The 21,205-nt window shown below is 51.8% G+C and overlaps 10 protein-coding genes across 10 annotated transcripts; 4 read left to right on the top strand and 6 right to left on the bottom strand.

Moving 5' to 3' along the window:
* Positions 1–58: 58 nt before the first annotated feature.
* BJX67DRAFT_263077 (NAD(+) diphosphatase) lies at positions 59–1,643 on the bottom strand. The gene is made up of 3 exons (XM_071026384.1): positions 1,441–1,643; positions 935–1,381; positions 59–885 (listed from the first exon to the last, which is right to left on the bottom strand). The coding sequence occupies exons 1-3, from the start codon at positions 1,535–1,537 to the stop codon at positions 179–181; spliced, it is 1,251 nt and encodes a 416-aa protein (XP_070882300.1). The 5' UTR covers positions 1,538–1,643; the 3' UTR covers positions 59–178.
* Positions 1,644–1,874: 231 nt separating this feature from the next.
* BJX67DRAFT_262985 (glutamine-dependent NAD(+) synthetase) lies at positions 1,875–5,076 on the top strand. The gene is made up of 14 exons (XM_071026382.1): positions 1,875–1,992; positions 2,054–2,172; positions 2,232–2,382; positions 2,443–2,501; positions 2,557–2,746; positions 2,799–2,824; positions 2,877–2,968; positions 3,018–3,182; positions 3,236–3,648; positions 3,705–4,039; positions 4,091–4,094; positions 4,158–4,200; positions 4,287–4,704; positions 4,785–5,076. The coding sequence occupies exons 1-14, from the start codon at positions 1,964–1,966 to the stop codon at positions 4,892–4,894; spliced, it is 2,154 nt and encodes a 717-aa protein (XP_070882299.1). The 5' UTR covers positions 1,875–1,963; the 3' UTR covers positions 4,895–5,076.
* On the bottom strand, positions 4,782–6,890 carry BJX67DRAFT_263034 (uncharacterized protein). The gene is made up of 2 exons (XM_071026383.1): positions 5,212–6,890; positions 4,782–5,113 (listed from the first exon to the last, which is right to left on the bottom strand). The coding sequence occupies exon 1, from the start codon at positions 6,713–6,715 to the stop codon at positions 5,258–5,260; it is 1,458 nt and encodes a 485-aa protein (XP_070882298.1). The 5' UTR covers positions 6,716–6,890; the 3' UTR covers positions 4,782–5,113; positions 5,212–5,257.
* Positions 6,891–6,953: 63 nt separating this feature from the next.
* On the bottom strand, positions 6,954–9,950 carry BJX67DRAFT_364067 (TFIIH/NER complex ATPase/helicase subunit SSL2). The gene is made up of 3 exons (XM_071030145.1): positions 9,576–9,950; positions 9,419–9,526; positions 6,954–9,366 (listed from the first exon to the last, which is right to left on the bottom strand). The coding sequence occupies exons 1-3, from the start codon at positions 9,601–9,603 to the stop codon at positions 7,049–7,051; spliced, it is 2,454 nt and encodes an 817-aa protein (XP_070882297.1). The 5' UTR covers positions 9,604–9,950; the 3' UTR covers positions 6,954–7,048.
* A 121-nt stretch (positions 9,951–10,071) lies between these two features.
* Positions 10,072–10,727, top strand: BJX67DRAFT_384787 (uncharacterized protein; the record flags this gene model as incomplete). Its single annotated transcript, XM_071033724.1, has 4 exons — positions 10,072–10,080; positions 10,153–10,166; positions 10,255–10,280; positions 10,369–10,727. The coding sequence occupies 4 exons, from the start codon at positions 10,072–10,074 to the stop codon at positions 10,725–10,727; spliced, it is 408 nt and encodes a 135-aa protein (XP_070882296.1).
* Positions 10,728–10,934: 207 nt separating this feature from the next.
* On the bottom strand, positions 10,935–12,142 carry BJX67DRAFT_262844 (uncharacterized protein). Its single transcript, XM_071026381.1, has 2 exons — positions 11,445–12,142; positions 10,935–11,367 (listed from the first exon to the last, which is right to left on the bottom strand). The coding sequence occupies exons 1-2, from the start codon at positions 11,866–11,868 to the stop codon at positions 11,051–11,053; spliced, it is 741 nt and encodes a 246-aa protein (XP_070882295.1). The 5' UTR covers positions 11,869–12,142; the 3' UTR covers positions 10,935–11,050.
* Positions 12,143–13,358: 1,216 nt separating this feature from the next.
* On the top strand, positions 13,359–15,530 carry BJX67DRAFT_262830 (uncharacterized protein). Its single transcript, XM_071026380.1, has 5 exons — positions 13,359–13,863; positions 13,910–14,890; positions 14,938–15,003; positions 15,050–15,183; positions 15,231–15,530. Exons 1-5 carry the CDS (start codon positions 13,674–13,676, stop codon positions 15,390–15,392), a joined length of 1,533 nt encoding a protein of 510 aa, XP_070882294.1. The 5' UTR covers positions 13,359–13,673; the 3' UTR covers positions 15,393–15,530.
* A 155-nt stretch (positions 15,531–15,685) lies between these two features.
* Positions 15,686–17,465, top strand: BJX67DRAFT_364059 (RNA polymerase II-binding domain-containing protein). The gene is made up of 2 exons (XM_071030144.1): positions 15,686–15,851; positions 15,934–17,465. Exons 1-2 carry the CDS (start codon positions 15,702–15,704, stop codon positions 17,392–17,394), a joined length of 1,611 nt encoding a protein of 536 aa, XP_070882293.1. The 5' UTR covers positions 15,686–15,701; the 3' UTR covers positions 17,395–17,465.
* Positions 17,446–18,750, bottom strand: BJX67DRAFT_262756 (uncharacterized protein). The gene is made up of 3 exons (XM_071026378.1): positions 18,069–18,750; positions 17,883–17,977; positions 17,446–17,750 (listed from the first exon to the last, which is right to left on the bottom strand). The coding sequence occupies exons 1-3, from the start codon at positions 18,421–18,423 to the stop codon at positions 17,562–17,564; spliced, it is 639 nt and encodes a 212-aa protein (XP_070882292.1). The 5' UTR covers positions 18,424–18,750; the 3' UTR covers positions 17,446–17,561.
* An 869-nt stretch (positions 18,751–19,619) lies between these two features.
* On the bottom strand, positions 19,620–20,222 carry BJX67DRAFT_262766 (uncharacterized protein). The gene has a single exon (XM_071026379.1). The coding sequence runs from the start codon at positions 20,095–20,097 to the stop codon at positions 19,750–19,752; it is 348 nt and encodes a 115-aa protein (XP_070882291.1). The 5' UTR covers positions 20,098–20,222; the 3' UTR covers positions 19,620–19,749.
* Positions 20,223–21,205: the final 983 nt, after the last annotated feature.

The following is a 21,205-nucleotide window of genomic DNA, read 5'->3' as shown; positions in this document are numbered from 1 at the left end:
ATTATATTTGGGCTGCGAGGATAGGCAAGGGTGCCCGTTTGGTTAGGGGCTCAGCTCTCCTTCACTACGATTGAAATGCTGTCAGTCATTATGCTCCCCAGTTGAGTCTATCTGCTGTTGTCTATAACAGAGCGGTTTGGCTATACGCCCAAACCCTAATCTATCGGACTCGGAGTGTCTACATCTTGGAGTTCTTATCACTCGCAAGGAAATCGATATCGATGGCCGCTTGTATCAATTGATTCGCAATTGCCGTCGGCGGCGGCAATCGCAACCCACCTTCCTTATACCCTGGCCCGGGTTTCTCACCCAAGTTACCTGCGCCTACCCTCAAGGCCTCCCGAACTTCCTCAATCTCGAACCACTTTGCATCTTCCAGCTCCGGATCATGATTCAGGCTGATTTCCTCAAGGGCTGGGTCGCTCACCTGCGCAATCGCACCGATCATCAAATTGGCTGGGTACGGCCATGGCTGGGTTGAGTGGATTATGACGCGGGAGAGCGTCACCCCGGCCTCTTCCCATACTTCTCTCCTCACCGCATCCTCAACAGACTCGGCAGGTTCAATGAACCCAGCCAGCGTGGAGTACCAATTAGGCGGGAAGCGTTTCGAACGACCGAGGAGGACCCGTTTGGCGTCGGCTGAGATAACCGCAACGATGATGGTGGGGTCTGTCCGGGGGAAGGACAAGTTGGACAGTGTAGTACGTGTGCTGCAGGCTGGTTTCTCCGCGGGTTTGCCCTCTGCCAGGCGGGCTGCGTCGGTGGGAGGACAGGCACGTTTTGTGCCTGAGTTCACGGCGATAGTGCGATGGCCGCAGGTGCCACAGAAGGTGTTCCGAGTGTTCCAATCCGTAAGGGCGCGGGCTTGCGCATAGATGGCGGCTACATGGGTGTCAACTTCAGGTATACTTATGCAAATAAGCGCGCCTACCTTCGTTCGCGGAGAGCGTCATCGTCACTCTCCCCTGCAGGAAGCTCAACCCTTGAGCCTCGAACCCACTAGCCAAGTCTTTTGCATTGGCTCGTTGCTCCTCGGAGCCGATCTCCGAGATATCGAGTGCAAAATACGGCGCTCCAGAGTAGATCTTCCAGGCCAATCCGTCCTGCTTACGAGTCTCGTCCAGCCCCAGGAAAATCAGGGTTGGCTCTGTTTTCCGCGAGTCGTATTCCTTGATAATGTCCTCCTCCGACTTATCATAGATTGTGTTAGGCACAAGCTTTCGGATATCATCGTATTTGGCATAATGCAGTGCCGCAGGGGACTTTGTAAGCGGGGCTAGGTCCTTCAGAATGACGAATTGGGTCGACGGGTGCTTGATCGCCGCGGACAGGAAGGGGTGGTCTGAGCGGAGGAATGACAGCCGATTCAGAGGCGAGCCTAGGTGAGAACAATCAGTACTCTCTATGTGAAAAGAGGAGCCTGATACATCGCCTTACTTGAGAAGTAATTCACCGTTTCCTTGCCGAAGCGCCGAGCCAGCATTGAATCAGCTTGGATATGCGCCGGGTTCGGAACCTGGGAGTTATTGGTCATAATGAGTGTATGTACGGAGTCTAAACCGGTTTCGTGTATACAATGGCAGAATCAAACGAAGTGAAAATCTAAAAAACGCTTTAATCAACCACACGGGAAGGTTTTCGTACGTCTGTTCGTTCCCTGCGCCGGCCGCTCCAATATCAACGCATTAATCAGCGGAATTGGACCGAGGCGCGTGTCACAATATTACCATTGTTTTGTCAATTTTACGCAAATGAAAGCCAGCACTTCCGTAATACAATGACGACGGAGGGGAAGCGGAAGTGAACCCCACACACGTGACATGCGTCATGCGCCGATTCGGACATCTCCAAATCTGATATGTTTCTGAAGAGTCACGGAAGGTTGGGTGGATAGACGGAAGACTCCTTATTCCTCTACTCTAGGTTTACTGGGTGCTCGATTTGCACTCCATTATCCAAAATGGGCCGCCTTGTCACTCTCGCAACATGGTTTGTACCACCCCCACCCCCACCCCAATCTCTACACATGTCCAAGCTAACACACTGAAAGCTCCCTTAACCAGTGGGCGCTGGACTGGGAAGGCAATGCGGGGCGGATTATTGAGAGTATTCGTCAGGCCAAAGCTGCCGGAGCCACGCTCCGAGTCGGACCCGAGCTCGAGATCAGCGGTACGTTTGCCATTGCGCACGAATATAGCGGCAGACTGGATATACTGACCGGGGTGCAGGGTATGGCGTTCTGGACGGATTCCTAGAGGGAGATACATTCCTCCATTCATGGGAAATGCTAGCCCGCATCATCGATCACCCGGATTGCCAGAATATCGTGGTTGATGTCGGTATGCCGGTTCGTCATCGGAACGTGCGATACAACTGTCGGTTAGTGCTACTCTCGTTGGTGGCTTGGTATGCAATCCTTGGATACTGAATTAGTGGAAGGGTCATTTTCTACAACCGCAAAATCATCTTGATTCGGCCAAAGATGTGGCTCGCTAATGGTATGTCGACAAGATGTTTTGAGCAATGGAACTTTACTAACTTTTCTTTTTCTAGACGGAAATTACCGAGAAATGAGACATTTCACTCCATGGCAACGCCCGCAGGAAGTTGAAGACTATTATCTGGAATCGATTGTTGGAAAGATCACAGGGCAATACAAAGTTCCCTTTGGCGATGCAGTCATTAGTACGAGAGACACTTGCTTGGGATTGGAGACGTGCGAGGAATTATTTACTCCTAACGGGTATGTCATCCAATACCCAACCGTGGATAATTACTGACGGTATTTTGTAAAGTCCTCATATCCCGTATGGTCTTGCGGGTATGCTAACCTCCAAAGAATGATTTCGCAGCGGGCTAACATTAGAATAAAGGCGTGGAGATTATTTCCAATTCTTCTGGCAGTCATCACGAGCTGAAGAAACTTGACATGCGCATAAACCTCATCACACAGGCTACTAAACTGGTAAGCAACTGCCCTCCGCGGCTTAGGGGCTCTCACCGACATGATTCAGAGCGGTGGTATCTACCTATACGCAAACCAACAAGGGTGTGACGGCGACAGACTGTACTATGACGGATGCGCAATGATTGTCATAAACGGCAATATTGTGGCCCAGGGGTCGCAATTCTCTCTCAATGATGTGGAAGTAGTCACAGCAACTGTTGATATCGAAGAGGTATGATACACCCCCTTGGCTCGATTGTTAGATCATGTGCCAATAGAACATAGGTTCGGACATATCGCACCATGGCAAGCAGGAACATGCAGGCCAGCAAGCAATCACCGTTTGTTCGCCTGGACCTGGACATAAGACTGTCTCATTCAGATGAAGAGGCCGATCCGGGTCTCTCACAATCCGACCCACTCACGCCTCGTTATCACGACCCGGAAGAGGAAATAGCTCTTGGCCCTGCGTGTTGGCTATGGGATTACCTCCGAAGAAGTGGTGCGGCGGGATTCTTCCTTCCTCTCAGCGGCGGAATTGACAGCTGCGCTACCGCGGTCATCGTTCATTCTATGTGCAGAGAGGTTATTAAGGCCGTCTCTCAAGGCAACGAGCAAGTCATCAAAGACGTGCGGAGACTCTGCGCGGAACCGGAAGGCTCGAATTGGATTCCCACTACGAGCCAGGAAGTCTGCAAGTAAGTTCTCTAATTCCCACTCAGGACAACAATCTGCGGACCACTGACTTTACTAGCCGAATCTTCCACACCAGCTTCATGGGCACACAGAATTCCAGCAAGGAGACACGAGATAGGGCTAAAGGCTTAGCCACTGAAATCGGTTCCTACCATATTGACTTCAACTTCGACACCGTCGTGACGGCACTTACGAACCTGTTCACCGTCGTTACCAACTTCCAACCCCGGTTCAAGGTACACGGGGGGAGTCGTGCTGAGAACCAGGCGCTCCAGAATATACAAGCGCGATTGCGAATGGTTCTATCTTATCTCTTTGCATCACTGCTGCCGACAGTGCGTCAACGCCCAGGTGGCGGCGGGCTACTTGTTCTGGCATCATCTAATGTTGATGGTTAGTACTCCCCTCTAAGACCAGGGAGGTTCACGTACTAAAATTCTATAGAATGGTACGCTCTTCATACACCCCATGTAATATCCCAACAGTGCCGCAGAAAACTAACCCGACGCAGTCTCCGAGGCTACTTGACCAAGTACGACGCCAGCAGCGCAGACGTATGTCTCATCCCATCCCAATCTCTCTCTCCATGGATCCACCAAAACCGCTAAACTCCCACCTAACCAAACCATCTCCCATATAGTTAAACCCCATCGGCTCCATCAGCAAAGTGGACCTCAAAAAATTCATCTCCTGGTCCTCAACCTCCTTCAACATGCCAATCCTCACCTCCTTCCTAACCGCCACGCCCACCGCCGAACTCGAGCCCATAACAGCAACCTACGTGCAATCTGACGAAGCCGACATGGGCGTGACATACGCCGAGCTCGGGACCTTCGGGTACCTGCGGAAAGTGTCCAAGCTGGGTCCCTGGTCTATGTACGAGCGGCTCCTCCATCTGTGGGGGAACGAATATTCTCCGCGGGAGATATATGAGAAGACGAGACACTTCTTCTACAATTATGCGATTAATCGCCATAAGATGACGGTTATCACGCCGAGTTATCATGCCGAGCAGTATAGCCCTGATGATAATCGACATGATTTGAGGCAGTTTCTTTGTAAGTGGCCCTCTCCGCTATGATTCCCCGTTCTGCGACGTTGGTTTTGAGTGGATGGAAGATACTGATGGAATATTCAGACCCGTCTTTCACCTGGGCATATAAGAAGATGGAGGATAGTGTGAAGTATTGGGAGTCTAAGGGGTGGACAGCAGGCAAGGCGCAGAAGAAGAGTGTTAAAGCGGACTAGACACGAAATCCCCGGAGAGATATCTTATATTCGAAGTGACTGACTAGATGGTGTGCCAAGACTTTTGATGCGACTAATAGTATTCTGGAGGAGGTCCCGAGATAAACGGAAGAGAGAGATATATTACACGGCTACCTTAAGGTTCATAGTTTGCAGACGACCAGTAAGATTTGACAGATCTAGTGAAAGGAGATGCAAGAAGTAGAGTTACACCACGGGCTATTGATATAAACTCAATCACTGAATACTACAGGAGAAACAAATGTCCAAGTAAACACCCCCAAGCCAACGCTAAACCGCAAGAGATATAAACATACAAGAGTGATCCCAAGAGATGGTATAAAATGGACATAGATTTTCTGGTTATTCTTTCCAGAACCAGCCGTTCTTCTTCTGGTCGGGCGAAGGATCTTGTTGATCAGGAGACTGCTGCTCGTGCTGGGGCGGATTGACAACCTCTGTAGACTCGTTCGTTTCCTCGCGACCATCTGCAAACCGCTTTGTTTTCATGGTTTTCGTCTGGATTGAACCATCGGGGAGACGAACACGCTCTGTGCTTATTTGGGTTGATACCACGAATGAATTCTTATCCGGCGATGTAGTTGGCGGAGCTTCGACAGCGGAAGTTGACGGAGGTGTAGATTCTTTGGAAGGATCAGCAATAGAGTGCTTGTTCCCACCAGAGACAAGTTCAAGCCAGGTCTCTGTGTCCTCGTCCTGGTACTCCTTTTCAGGAGGAAGAATAGCGTCCTTACCTCTGCGCCGATCCTCTAAGAGGAAGCGCAGGAGAGGGCTATGGTGGAAGTCGCCGAAGAACTCCCGCTCGCGTGTTTCGATATCCGCGAGAAAGCGGTCGTACATATCCAATTCTGTGAAAGCTTCGGACGTCCCATCCTTTGTGCTCGTGGATGTACCGGATTTCTCTCCCTCTGGTACGTAACGACCAGTGTCTCTGCCGCGGTCCGCCCTCTCCAATGTAATACTCGACCAGGGGTGACTCTCAGATCCGGCCGTAAACTTCCAGTGACCTCCCAGGCTACCTCGTTTGACCAAACTCTGCAACCATTCCTTGCCTGTTTCCGGTTTGGCTAAGGCACCCGGTTCGCGATCGAGCATGGACATTCCGTTCTCCAGTCGGAGAAGGTCCTCAAATGCTTCGCGCCACCTCGGCTCTTCGGAATCATACTCGGACGAAAGACTAATGGACGACATGATAGACGAGAATACTCCATGCTCACGATGAGAACGATAACGCGCCTGGCGCTCCAGGTGGAGAGGTGAGTATGGACTGAACATGAGATAATTGACGGGCCAAGCGGGTGAGTCGGCGCTCATCATGCTAGAGAAGAGAGGGCGATAATATGGGTGGAAGAAACGGGAGGAGACATGATCGTCGAGCCAGAAACGATCGAAAAACGAATCGAAGAAAATGTCGATATCGAAGAGATTCTCTGGTCCTGACCAGCGCGAGCGGGATGGACCCAATGGGAAGTTATTGTCTCGGTTCGGGGTAAATTCCTGATTTCGAGACTCCGATCCGTCTCCATACTCTTTCCCGCCATTGTTGTAGTCCTGACGCTGGCGCTGGCGGGCTTGGGTGTCTCGGTAGTCTTGCTCGTCTGCGAAGATGGACCATCGGTCGGACTGCGGAGGTGCTGAAAGGGAAGGAAGACCCATTACCGAGCGTAACATGGAAGATATCTGTTCATCGGCGAACCGACGAAAGGCCACGAAGGGATTCTCTTCTTCGGGCCATTGGCGGGAGCTCCCAGGCGAGGAAGGTGGCTGCTGACTGCGGTTGGGGTCTTCCTCGCCTGCCATGATGCAGTAGGTTTCGTTTCAAACGAAAATTGGAGTAAATGCGCTATGATATCGGGGCAAAAGATGCGAGATTTGGGGGAATGGAAGAGTGTTGCTGAGCAGAGCTTCGAACCTTCGTGAAGTTGTGGAGCTGTTGGGAAATCGCCCCACTTGCTGTAATCACCACGTGACCTCGCTTGGCCAAGCCATCTCTTGGCACCAGACCAGCAGCCCAGGGAACTATGTGCCACCAAACAACTTCGTTTCAACATGCGTGATATATTTGTATCGTTAAATAGTATCCATACAACATTCTAGGCAAATGATAAGGAATAATATATAATGGCCACCAAATTACCGCAATCCAAACTCTTCCATCTCCTTCTTTCTCTTTTGGCGATCCCGCTCGAGCTTCCGGAAAAGAGGATGGTGCCCCTTCTCCTTCAGTTGCTTGTTTTTGCTCTTGTTGTATTCGATATATGCCATATCCTCGCCACCAGCCAAACTGCTGAGAGTAGCCGCGCTTCGCTTGACGCCCCCCTTGGGTCTGGCTCTACCACCGGATCGATCAGAGAAGAGATCATCTACGACATTCTCTACTTCGGCAGATGTTTCATTTTGCAGCATGACCTCCTGCAGCAGTTCGCGGCGCTCCGAGGGGGTGGCATACGCGAGACCTTGTAGGTTTTCTATGCCTTGAAGATGGGTGATGACTTTGAAAGCATAGCCCTGGTCGACCAAGAATGCCTGTCGTTTTGACGAGTAGAACATCTCGTCCGTGTCCTTTGACACGAGGGAGTAGAAGAACGCGTTGAATCCCTCGTCGTTTCGGCGTTTAGCCCGTAGAATTCGGCCAAGACGCTGGGCTTCTTGACGACGAGAACCGTAATGGGATGAGATCTGAATGAGACACGTTGCTTCGGGTAAGTCAAGAGACGTGTCTCCGATCTTGGAGAGGAAAATGGTGTTGACCTGTTCGTTGTGCTGGAAGTTCTCGAGAATCCGCATCCGCTCGTTCTGAGGCGTTCCTCCGTAAATGTAGGCCTTGTTCAATTTAAGGGCATACCGTTCCAATGCATACACGTTGTCGGAAAACACAATAACTTTATCTCCTCGCTTTTCGTGATAGTCGATGAGAAACTGGCAAGCCTGGAACTTGCGGGGGTTCATGATGTAAAGAAGCGCGGCTTTTCTTGACTTCTCCCGCATGTACTCAGTGTAGAATTCCGTTGTCATGGGGCACCAGACTTCGGCACACTGCACCTTGGCGATATGACCCTGCTCTGCGAGCTCCATCCAATTAGCCTCATAGAGCTTGGGACCAATGAGAAAGTTTAGATCTTTGATCTTGTCATCTTCACGCAGAAGTGTGGCAGTCAGCCCAAGCTTGCTCTGCGTGGCGATGGCGGACGTGACCTTCCGGAACATGGATGCAGGCACGACGTGCACCTCATCAAGAATCATAAGACCCCATTCCCGCGATTGCATCCAATCCATCATCTTCTGTGCGTCATGGGATCGAGCTCTTGTTTGCGAAACCATCGAGTAGGTGGAGACAATAATTCCGGTCGACCGGCGGAATTTTTCCTTATTGTCAGATGTGAAGATGGCAATGTCACCAGGGTCTATGTTGGACCATCGTAGAAACTCATTCCTCCACTGCACCACAGACATGGAACTAGTGCAGAGAATGATCGTTCCTTTCTTGATCGTGCAAGCAGCAGTAATCCCAACCAGTGTCTTTCCTGCGCCACAAGGCAAGACAATAATACCACTTTTTGCACGTCCGTTACCGAACATCTTACTCAGGCTCTTTTCCTGATAGCTTCTGATGCGCGCATTTGGCTTCAGGTCAATATCCAAAGTCGGGTTGATCTCGTCGTTCCTGAAATCATATTCCTCTAACGCAGGGCAGCCCACGGCTTGACAACGTGCCTTAACAGCTTCCACTGCTTCATTTGGAATTTCGAAGCTGTGAACCTGAGCTTGCTCGTCATCATCATCGTCGTCGTCACGGATTGCGAGAAGCAGTTCGTCCTCCTCTGGGCGTCTGCCGGTCCCATCTTCCATGTCCTTCTGCTCCAAATTTTGCTTGACACCCGCAGCATCCTTCGTACCGGGAATCACGAGGCCTCCCATCCTTGGCGCCGCTTGTTGGATGATACCCTCCGAGCCCTGTACCCGCTGAGGCCCAATAACTTCATCCTGCAGAAGCATCTGAAGCATAGCTGGGTCGGTGCTCTCCACAAAGAACTTGTTATGTTTCAGCACCACCTTAATCTTTCCATATGACTTCGTGAATTCGACGATAAACTGTTTGATCGCATCCGGAAGTGGAGTCTTCGAGAGTCGATCCAGGAAGTTGATGATATCCTGGGGCTGAAGCCCAACCGATACAGCCGCATATAAACTATTCGCAGTCAACCGGTACTCGTGTAGATGCGTTGGACGAGATAGCGGTTCAGCGATCGTCGTGAGGAAGTCTTGCGCCTGGGGAGCAAGCGGAGAGAAGCTCTCAAGGGTGATAGTGCCTTTTAAAGGATCGATCCACAGGGGTCTGTTCGCATGGTCGGGCTTCAACGGAAGGGAAGAGAAGTCTTTGTACCCAAAGTTCGGGTCCTGCTTTTGACTTTTCTTGCTGAACGATTCGAGGGAGAACTTGGCCACCATGTCTTTAACGGTCAGTTACTGAACGTCTTCTGTAAACTCGCGCTCCTGCGTTACCTTTCAACTTATCTGCCTTCGAATCTTCCTCCCAGTCGGAGTACTCATCGCTACTGCCAATATCAGGCACGGGGGTTGGTCGTTTGGACGCTCTACTGGACCGACCACCTATCCGAGTCAGCCTGACAGCTCCCCATCTCTATGTGTAGAGCCATACTGTCAGTCGCCTTGCGTTTTGACGGCATGGTAGGGGTCTGTTTTTAGATGACTTGTTTCTTAATGCAAAATCTATCGTCTAATGCTGAGAAGGAACTGAGTCCCAAGTGAGCAAGAGCGAAGGCTCCAGCGGGCTGTAAGTTCTCAGTCGAGCTTCAGGGAAAACAGGTCATTCCTTTCCGGTGCTTTGAGTATTTCAACGCGTATCACCGTACAGTGGTTCGGTCGAGGTTGACTTCAGTCAAGAGATGAAGGATGAAGCGTGAGGAAAACGAAACTGGTCAGAGAGCAAGGCGGCGACGTGATATTTGTAGCCTGAGGCTCCCGGACGTGTGGCGCAGTTTTGGCACCAAGCTGTCTTTAGCCTAGTGCCCGCGGTTTCGGAATCGCAGCCTCAGGAAAGCGCGGGCGGGCTCGCGGCTGTTGACGTAGTGATTTTCAGATTCACCTCAGTCGGCAATCCGTTTTCTCAGTTGCGAATTTTGACTGATACCACAATGAATACGGTAAGTATGTCAGATTATATTAAGCAACCTGAGTGGAAATACTAACCATTGCCTTCCTAAATGGCCATATAGATTCGGTCAACCTGGTGAGCAGACGTTGATTGCCTCCTACCACCTCCGATTACCGTATCAGAAGAATATGAACCACTGACCTAAAATCGATATATGAAACAGGATAGGCTGGGGTACCCTCTGTCTTGGTAAATGCCCCCATATAAACTCCCGCGAGAATGCGGTCAACACCCGGCAAACGAAGCAAACCAGCTAACATTCAATGACACCCGATAGCCGGCGGCGGAGCCTATTATTTCGCCAAGAAGTCAATCAACGCCGACCGAGCCTCCAGATATGAAGCCGAGATGAAGAAGAAGGCACAACTTGCAGCCATGGAGGCGGAGCACCGACATCAGGCGGCATTCAAGAGCGCTCCGGTTACAGCACCGTCCGACAATCCGAGCTTCAAACACGCTCACCAGTCCCGCTTCCAAAATGCTGCAGACGATGTAGCATCGCCGAGCGAAGAGGCAGGCCATGATCCTGCGCCGACCCGCCACGAACCCGAGACTGAGGAGGACAGAGAACTGGAGAAGGGGAAGTATGAGGCTACGAGGCCTTTTCGGCCTCCGAAGGGCAATCGGCTCGGTTAAACGTACCTGTATATCTGTGGAGGCAAGATTCGTACCGAAGGGGTTAAGCGAATGACTCCTCTGGTTTGTCTTGTGGCCATGAGAGGAAAATATCTCTCGACCTGTATTATATTTGTATCTATTGAGTTTACTCATCAGCGGCGTTGCCCGATTTCTAAGTGGGACGCCTAGCCCTTCGGAAAAATAGAGAATTTATAGAATGCGACGACGGCTAGCCATGTTTCTTTTACGATTTGAGTTGATCCCCCGCTTAATGCAGGAGCATACCAAGTCCAATGATAAGTTCTTCCGAAGAGTTGAAGATCAAAGCATGGATTGCATTCTTACTCATGCACGAGACCCTTTAGCACATGCAAGTTCCGAATAAAATCAAGCTGATCACCAGGAACAAAAAAAGCCAGTAACGCCGACCAACCCGACCTAAGTATAATGATGATGCATCTTATCACCGAATAATACATGCAGCACCGAGACGCCCTTGAATGAAGCAAAAACCAGAATGAAGCCAAGGTGTTGGATATGAAAAAGAGTATGCCCATCGGGGTTCGGCGTTTAAGGCTTCGGAAACCCGCTCCGATCGACAGTCTCGAAGTTCGTGGCGGCGACTCAGCGAGCATGGAAACAGAGAGGAGGATGCGGTCTAGAGGTAGCCAGGTCAGTTAATATAGCTCTTGAAGATTATCAGCAGGTCGATCATGATGCCAAGGACTCACTTGCTATGATTAGGATAGCCTTTGTTCTTCTCGCGCGAACTCTCGAGGGCAGGTGGGACGAAAGGGAGCACAACAGCGGAAACCAGACATGATGTAGCGATGAATCGAGATGCGCGAGATGCTTGCTGCGGACGGTGGACCGAGAAATAGCGGATCATTGGACGAGCAAGCTGAATGGTTGCCATGGCGTCTCCGATAATCGACAGTTGCAGTTGGGAAGAGAGCTGCGTGGAAACAGACGGGAAAGTGGCGCGATGTTTGCAGATAGGTGTAGAGTAAAGGTGTTGGGGGGAGGGAGGAAGATATTGTCGAAGTAATAGTATAAGAAAGGAGAAAAGCAAAACCATGGGCGACCTCGAGGTTATATTCTCTCGGAGCAGTTGTATAGTCATCACAGTGCCTGGCCATGGTGTCCTGTGGGGAGTCATGCGGGGCCTCTCCACTTCCTCTGGCGGCCATCAGGCGATGACATCGCGAAAAGTGTGCCAATGTCTGGACCCTGAGGCTGAGTACTCGACCCATCCTCGATATTCTACGCATGGCTTGTCATACGGCTACAGTTCAACGAAAGAGTTGCTCCGAAGTATTCCAAAATCCCATTGAATATCCGCTGAGTATCGTCTCTCTTGTGTCAATTTTTTCCGCGAGTCTCACGCCATCGGCGGCATGACTCCCGGCCGAATCTGTGGGGCGAACCAAGCCTAACCAGGAACGACACGAATCAGAGGTAAGCAGGTGTCAACTGATGATGGTATCTCTGTGCAAAATGGCGCGTCAATGCTGAGAAATCAAATTATTGATCAAATTATTGGGCTGAGATGACGCGACTCCAGTACCTGAACCGTTTGGCATCATCTTGAAGCCGTTCTGCAAGGTGAATCAGAGAAACGACACTGGTGGGCTCCCGGTCGAGCCTCGATCCCTTTGTGGGAACGGAATCCGCTGCAGAGATCAGACCACCGCTCAACCAGTTGGCATCATCCGCATTACCCAAATCCGTGACTCTAAAATTGAGCAGACAGGAGGGGAGAAACAAGGCTTCGTATCGGAGTAGCTTGCCTTCGCGAACAGTGTGAGGGCGAAACCCTCGATTGATGCGTGAGGGGGACCAAGAAATATATCCTCAGTCAATTCCACGGTTTCACCTCGGGTTTCAGGGCCGGTCCAGGGGCACGGCGTTTTGGACGAATAAAACGGCGTTCAATTGTCATCCTCTTCCTGTTGTCAACCCCCACCCCAAAGGGTGTGCAGTCATTGACCAACAACTCGAAGAATGAGACGAGATGTCAAAAATACTCATTCCAGAGACAGAATCCCCTGCTGGGAACCATGTCCTCCGTGCAAGCGAGCAGTGGACTCAACTCAGCGAGACTGAAAGGGAGAAGAGAGGAGAAGATCTCCGCAAGAAGCGAAGACCATCAATCCGCGAAGGGCCGCCATGAGCCAAGTCGACATCGCAACACCCTCTTGTCTTCCCATGTTGTCCAGTGATATCCACATGAAGACCATCTTGAGCTGACACTTTTCTTGCTCGATGGCATCGCCAGACAAATATAGAAATCGTATCGGGTGGGGATCTTAAGCCAAGTCCAAATCTGATCATTCTCAACACGAGAAGCCAACACGAGGCCTTCCCCACGATCCAAAAGCATCAAGAGGTCCCTTATCGGCTGTCAGAAGATGAAAGGGTCGTCTTTCTAATTATAACCTCTCAAAGAGGCCATCAAACTCAAAACGGGCAAGTGATCGACGGCGAGGACAGCCACCACATCTCAGAGAAGGAAGGTTTGAAGAGGGCGATCCAACCAGCCGTCCCTGACATGAAGATCACTTCGTCGAACAGAATGTCAGGACCACAGCCCGTTCCGGCCCCAAGCCAGACACGTCGTATTCTTTTGGGTCTCCGATCCACCCCTGCAAATAGTGATGGCCAGGATGGTGACAAACTTTGAGGCTTATGACCAACATGCTTGAGCGTGTCGAGATTTTCATGTCGAATACGACCTCCTGCCGTCCGTGGGGTCCATCAAGGTCCACTGTGAAGTCTGTGCTGCGCATAGTCATCGTCTTCGTGCCTCTAACGGGCATAAACTGCTGTCGCATCGAGATGACGAGGGACAGCCGTGGGGACGAGAGGCCAGAGGGTTCAACATAAATGAGCCAATATCCCGAAAGAAAAGTGCCTTCCTGTGCCCAACAATTACATTAACTTCGAAGACGATCAGACATCGTGATGGCGAGGCTATCGCAAGGCTGGTTCAGTGCTTTCCTCCCCTTTCTCTTTTTCCAGGTCAGCCTGTCTCTTGTGTTCAAGGAAGCACCCGCCTCCGATGTTGTTCCTACGGACCTCCACACGAGAGCAGTTGAGGATCTCGATTTTTCTATTTTGGACCTGCTGAGCAGAGACTCGTTCTTCTGGACCGGTATGTCTTTCGGCGCCTCATCTATCTCGCAACTAACTGGCTACAGGAACCCAGAACGGCCACCCGGCCCTAGCAAACCTGACCATCGATCTGCCTGGGGATGATGAGAATGTCGTGACTGTCGATAGGTTCAAGCATCTCCTAATGTCAGTCCAATGCACGGATAGGACAATGACGCTGGGGTTCAAGGACGACAAGGCGTATGGTTATATCAAGCGCGGGTGGCAGTGGTTGAATGATCTCGACCCACGCAAGCTCGTCGTCGTCGCCGGAGCTGGCGATTGCGGGTGGAACCCGACACGTTTTCCCTTCTCTGCTGCGACCGTTGACTTCGACGATGTCGCCAATACTGCCAAGCTCCACGGTGGGGCGATTGCATGGAAGGATTTCCAAAACTACGAGCTCACTGTCGGTAACTACCGGCCTGTCTCAAACCCTCTAGGGCAAAGAGATATTGACAAATCCCTGTCTCTCCCGTTCAACCTTCCGTTGCCCTTCAGCAGCGGGAAGCTGCAAACCCCCGTTGATGCATTGGACTTGACCTGGTTCTGTGCTGATTGCGGCACGGAAGGGTCTTTCGACTTTGGTTTCCATATCGAGACTAAGTTGGGAATCCCGACGGGTGCTTCCATCTCGCTTTCGCCGAACGGTGTAAAGGCAACCCTAAACCCGAGAATCGCCATTCAAGCTGACATCGGCGGTGATATCGACAACGAATGGGAGATAGGAAAGATCCCAATCGGTGGTATCTCAATCCCAGGTGGCATCCTAGACGTCGGCCCTGAAATTACCTTCAGCATCGGATACTCAGTGGGTCCTCTTCAGGGATCTGCAGGTATTACCACAGGCGTCACTGTCAGCATTCCCGATGACTCCGAGCTTGAGATTAGTCTTATCTCCCCAGACGTTTCGTCTGTTGGGTGGGACCCAGACCTTGAGACAAAGCCTGTCACAGTCGACGCCCGCTTGGTTGGAGAAGTCCTCCTATACGTCAAGGCTTCGATCGATTTAACTGCCGAAGCACTTGGTAAGTGTTAAGTCACCCTGTCCTGGGTATTATACTGACTTTGGCAGGCCAAGGATTCGAAGCCGGCATTAATCTCAAACCCTATGTTGGAGGTGGCATAATGGGCCAAGCCAGTGAGTAACCTCAATTCATGTTTTTGGTTCACTGCTAACAAATCAGCTTCGGATGAGGTGTGTCCGGGCGAAGGCGATCATTTCGGTGTCAAGGTGTACCCCAAGGCTGGTGTTGCGCTTGTCGCAGATGTGGCCGAGGCCGATGATCCTGAGGATCCTCTCGCGGAGGCAACCATTGCTGTAAGTGTGGCTAGTACTCTATACATGACGTCTGCTAACAGCCACAGTCTGTCACTGCTTCTCTTCCAACCTACTGTGCCGGCTTTGGAGGTGGTGGGGGTTCCTCAAGTACCGGTGTTCCATCCAGCAGCATCCCTGTGCAAACAATAACACCCCCCCCTACCCCTTACCCCACCCCATCATCTTTTCTCATTCGCCGCGCGCCTTAATCCCCTGGGGTGTTCTCGTCCGCATGCTTTCTGCGAATAGCTTGTCTTTATGCTTGTTGTATATATATTTCTTGAATAATCATTTAGACATTCCATATTCGAACCTTAGGGTCGGTCATAAGCCAACGTCAACTTAGCCTCATGCGGAGATTGTCTTTTGTTAATCACTACAAGCATAGTTGCTCTCCTCAGATTTAGATCGACAAAGTGCTGTCGAGGGCTGGTCATCACGTGACCTTAAAACCTCGACCTCAACTTCCATTGATCGCCGCAATTACAGCGCAACTCCAACACACAATCTCCCCAGGCATGGCCTCGCATCAAGTTGCAATTGCGAAGGCCTCGCTTGCCGCAGGCCTCCTCCGTCCCGATCCTACCTCGGTCTCACGCGACCAAATTACAACCCTACATAACTCTCTCGACAGAGCACTCTCCCGCTGCTCTCCCGCAAACATCCAGGTTTGATCAATCTGCCGTGTTCCTTGCCTGCCGGTTACAGCTTTATACTAAATCTGTCTTTTCTCTCCGCCGATTCGTATAGACCTGCAAAAACTGGCTTCTCGATTATGTTGTCCCGTCCTCTAACCGGGTGAACCTCCTGGGGAAATATTTGGCTGCGCTGTCGGGATCGTTTGAAGGGGAAGATGCCGCGAATCCAAACGCCACACATGCACAGGGGAGCTCTCGAGGTGGGCAGGAGCGAGGGCGGGAATCTTCGACGAAACGGAAGCGGCTGCATATCCTTTACCTGCTGAATGATCTTTTCCATCATACGAAATATCATAATTCATCCAGCACTGCGTTCTCGAGTCTTAGTGGGTCTATACAAGCACATATTGTGGAGATCCTAAGCTACGCTGCTTCCTACGATCGAGAGAAGCATCCGAAACTTCACCGACGACTGGCTGAGCTGCTGGATATATGGCAGGAGCATGGGTATTGGAGCGTTGACTATGTGGGAAAGCTGCGAGAGGTTGTTGCCAATGCGGCAGTCTCTGGTCCGATGAGGACGTCGGCTACTCCTGGCGCGGACACCGGAGAGTCAGACAGCAAGAGTACGAGAGACGCTCCGTATGTGATGCCACCGACCCATGGCGACCCGTCGACCCCTTACTACGATTTGCCCGCTGGTAACCTTATCCCGCATATCATCCCGAATTCGGCGGTTCCACTTCGACCTGATATGATCAAACCGCTACAGTTTTTGGCTGGACCGGCAGACGAAAAGCTGGTAACGGCGCTCAAGGCGTTCTTCGAAGAGGTGGATCGGATATATGCCCCAGGGAAACTGGATACAAAAGAAGGGGAAGTTGTGGACGTTGACGAGCTAGGCCAGATCGTTATTCGCGATGCCGATACGGGCGATATCCTTGAAGGGGAAACGTATTACGGTTGGTCCCGGTCGTTCTGTGAGCAGATGAAGAAGAGAAACGCGCGAGGTACCCAAAGCCCGCGACGAAGTGAGAGCCGGAGCCGCAGCCCAAAGCGCAGGCGGTTCAGCGACACTCCTAGCGACGATAGTAGATACCGAAGTTTGTCGCGGAGCCGGACACCACCCCGTCGACGAGGCGATCGACGCTACGACTCCCGCTCTCGCTCGCGAAGCCGGTCATATCAGAGATCAGGCTCGCGGGAGAAATCCTACTCGCCGCCTCCCCCTCCGCCATCTGGTCCCCAGTACCAGCGCCAGCCTCAGCCTCAGCCTCATCCTCAACACAACAGTGCCTACGGCGAAACACAGGGATATCCGCAACAACCACCGCAAATGCCCTTCCAACACGGCAGAAATACCTTTCCGCCTCCTCCGCCGCCACCACCAAATTATCAAGGCCCGTGGCCGCCACCTCCACCACCGCAGATGCCGAACTTCCCTAATTTTTCCCCTGCCTTCCCGCAACAAATGCAGCCGCAGATGCCGCCGGGATCATATAACTTCCCTCCTCCCGGCGGACGGGGCTGGCACCCACCCCCCCCGCCCCCGCCATCCGGACGCGGATGGTGATAATTCATCTAGGTATCTACTTGGATCATGTACAATACACTACAAATGAAAAATCCTATGATTATAGGCACAAAATATTCAAAATGACTATCATAGCATAATAACAGATACGGCGCGAGTATCCCACAAAACGCCGCCCTACACCCAATCCTCTTCTTAACCCCATCCTAAACCCTAGACAAAGAGTAAGCCCTCGACATCGGTGTCGCCGTCGGTGTTGGTCCAGAACTAGAGCCCATCGCCGCCATAGCACTCGCCTGCATCTTGCTCTTCTCAATCGCCTTCTTTTTATCCTCGATCGCTTTGTCGTAGGGGATACATCCGCTCATGAAGAGAGATTGCGTGCCTGCCTTTGCCTGTACCGATAGGTACCAGAATGATGCATGTTAGACGCGTTGCGATTTATTCCCCCCACGAACATATCTACCGCGTACTGCTCCCACGAAGTAGAAGTTGACGACGGTAGGAAGGGTATGTTTGATACGCACCTGAGTCTTCCCACCAGAGCCAGCCACCCCACTCGAGCAACACATTACGGTGTCGGTGCAGTCTACGTTGGGTGTTTCCTCGGCCATTGATTTGCCTAATCAATCCCACCACACAAGTTAGCAAGATTATGCATGCGACTGGAAGTATCTGCCAGTGATCGTATGAGGGCGGGATAGGATACGTACACTGCAACCCCACCAAACTAGAGACCCGCACCCCACCAACCCAGGGTACAAGCTCGCCCAACTGGCCGGATAGGTCGTCCGCGAGCTTCGTGATCGAGGTGCAGCACTGTCGTGAGGCGTGCGAGATGGGGCAGGTGGTTGGGTCGTAGGACTCGGAGGCGTCGTGGGCGAGGAGGGTTGCGAGCTCGTGGGTGAGCTGTGAGGCTTTTGTGTCTGCGGTCGCGGATGCTGTTGTGGGTACAGTGGGAGTTGGGGCTGGGAGTCGGATTTCCTGAAGGGTTGTTGGTGCTGAGGAGACGGGGATTGCGGTGGTGAGAGTTGTTAGGGTTAGGAGGATGAGCGGTTTGGAGAGCATTTTGCGTTGCTCTTTCTCAGGGTGACTTGCGTTGTTCAAGGTGTTGTGGAGAGTGAAAGGCTAGGTTGCGCTATATAGGAGCAGGATTGGTGGTGTAGGAATGAACGTGGTATGTGTATTGTGCAAGGAAAGTGATTTTAAAGAGTGAATGGAGTGGGTAGAGTCAATCAGAGAACGCAAGATGAAGCTAGAAGGGAAGAGACGAAGTGGACAACAGGGAAAGAAGAGAGGGAAGAGAGGGAAGAAAGAGAAGAGAAATGCCCGAGGCAGTAGGGATGACAGCAGCAGGGGCAGGGAGGATCTTCGGCCGTGCCTACAGAGAGAACGAGGAGTGATGTTGATACTCTCAGGAGGACCAGCCCTTACGGGGAATGGAATGCAGGAAACATGACTACGCGTGTCCGACTTGTCGTGCTGGTGGATTGGACATCTACGTACCTACAGATATAATCCCCACCAGTAGAGTCGGAGATGTCCTGGGATAGGGACAACGATTGAGTACACTTGCAGATTTGTCACCGTAGCTCCCTATCGAGCCCGTGGGTATTAGATCGAGAAACGTACTGCGGATGCATCAAGGTCAGGATCATGCGAGCGTGCATCCTTGGACCTTACACAGGGATGGAGAGTGCTGGTGGCTGCATATGCAAGGGATATGCTGAGGTCTCGTTTCGGAGCAGAGGAATGCGTTTCAAGTACGAAGGCCAAACAGGTATTTCGAGCTTGTAGTATACAAGGAATAGTCGCAATTTCTCTTCACGCATGGCATAGGGCACAGATCCTTCACGGAGCGGGGGCAAGACGCACGGATTGTCAGCAGCAAGTTCAACATGTCCATGCTTTTCGGGTATCGTTATGTTAGCAATGGACGTTCTGGACTTGGACTCGGCTAATTCGACTCTCCGACCATCGCATCGCAACAGGAATTACCGAGAGCTGAGCCCCAACGGCCAGGCATGCCAAGATCGGTGAACGTGTCATGAGCCGGATGTCGGGTCAGCTCCCCAAATACATCACCTTTAGCCTGCTGTCGGAGGGCTGATATCGAAGTGCTGCAGCAACACATAGGTGCGGGCTATCGCTGAATCCCACAAAAGAAAGGGGGCATGAGGAAAGTAGGGTCGAATATGGATGGGCACAGGTGTGGAAGGCTTCATTGTTATCGCTCGTTTGGTCGCTAAAGGAAACGCCGAATTGAAGATGGCCTAGCCACCACAGCCTTGGCCGAGCGATTGACTCCGCGATGAAATAAAACATTGTAGGCTCGTTGATCGGCTTTAAAGCTGACGTGCGTCGCGGATGCAAATTGTCTAGCTATACCACAGGCTATTCTGCCGAACTGCCGCCGAAGGTGTTACCGCTAGAACTATCTCGACGTGTCTTCGATAAGGGGTGACCAGCTGCCTGGCTGGCAAGAAGACTGCTCTTCGAGTCGCCGCTTTGGTTGTTGGCGTCAATAATTCTGCTGCTGCGGCTGGTGGCATACCCCTTAGTATTGTCTGCGAACCCGGCCATGCGACGTTGCGTGTATTCGAGCATAATGCGGCTGTAGCCCTCGACGGAACCTCCGTGGCGGCGATCTATGGAAGGGTCGGTTTGTATACCGTTGCCCGGGCTCCGGCCTGGGTCTCCGCCTGATGGCGCCACGGAGAAGTCATTGTCGAAACGAGACATTGGGTGCAGAGGAGGCCTTTAGAATGATGTTAGTTGCGTTTCGTCAGCGGTTGCTATGTACTGGCTTTGAGCGGCCACACATTGTCACGGTTGTCACCGGGTATCTGCCAGGTTCACAGTGCAATCGAAACGATGAAAGTCGCTGAGTAGCAAGTAGAGGCATTCCACTCTACGTTTGACTACGACCTATCTTTCCAAGCCTGGGGTAAGGGTATAAAGCTGAGAAGGGGAGGAAGGCGCCGACAGATGGCATGATTTGCACGCTCACCTTGAAGCTTGAACGTCAGAAGTGGTCAGTTTCGAGAGATATTGCGGTGCAGTGGGTAAACTCGGGACAAGATTCCAGTGGAGGATCTTATATCAATCGGTCAATGCTTGGACTGGGTGATTTTAACAACCGTATTTGGAGCAACGGTCAAGTTACTCCGTCCTGCGGGGCAGATCAAAAGCAGAGGGCTAATGAATACGGAGTCAACTGGGTCTAGCCACATGGAGAACATTGGTCTCGCCATTGCATGAGGGAAAAGCGCCACTATGACATCAGAGTTCCTGGGGTGTCCTTTCTGGGGGTGTCCTTTCTGGTGATGCGCTAACCGCCCAGCGGTCCGTCCGACAGCAGTCAACGAGAGCTTCCTCTGTATGGTTCGCTGAGCTACACCGGCTTCCTGCAGCTAACCCAGCATGAGGTCACCGTGCGTGGTGCTGAGTGGAGATGCTTGAATGATAAGGCATCAACGAAGATGAGCCGCTTCCTCAAGCTGACCGGCTGGAGCCCTGGAAACGTTTCAGACAGCTCGCCGGCCACGGATGTATGACTTGAGACGGAGCCGGGGGAGGCGATGGGTCGTTCCCCCGACTCTGGATGAATCCACTTTCCCGTGCCAGAAGCCATGGAGAGTCAGGAAAAGGGTTCCGAGTGTGGAAATTGGCTCAGCAAATTACCCACTCCTCGGCGATAGGAGAGCTGGAAATGAGAGCTGAAGATGAAGAGAGCTGCAGCTTTGGAGACTGGCAAGGGTGGAAATGACTCCTCTTGGCATTTGACGATCAACGTCTCTTGACGCAAGGTCTGCATTCTGGAGAAGCTGCCTGCGGAGGCCGGGGGAGT

This window comes from Aspergillus lucknowensis (genome assembly GCF_044049455.1).
Source record: "Aspergillus lucknowensis strain CBS 449.75 chromosome Unknown BJX67scaffold_53, whole genome shotgun sequence".
Taxonomy (NCBI): Eukaryota; Fungi; Ascomycota; class Eurotiomycetes; order Eurotiales; family Aspergillaceae; genus Aspergillus; species Aspergillus lucknowensis.
Note: the sequence above shows the minus strand (reverse complement) of the source record. Positions and strands in the feature narration are given on the sequence as shown.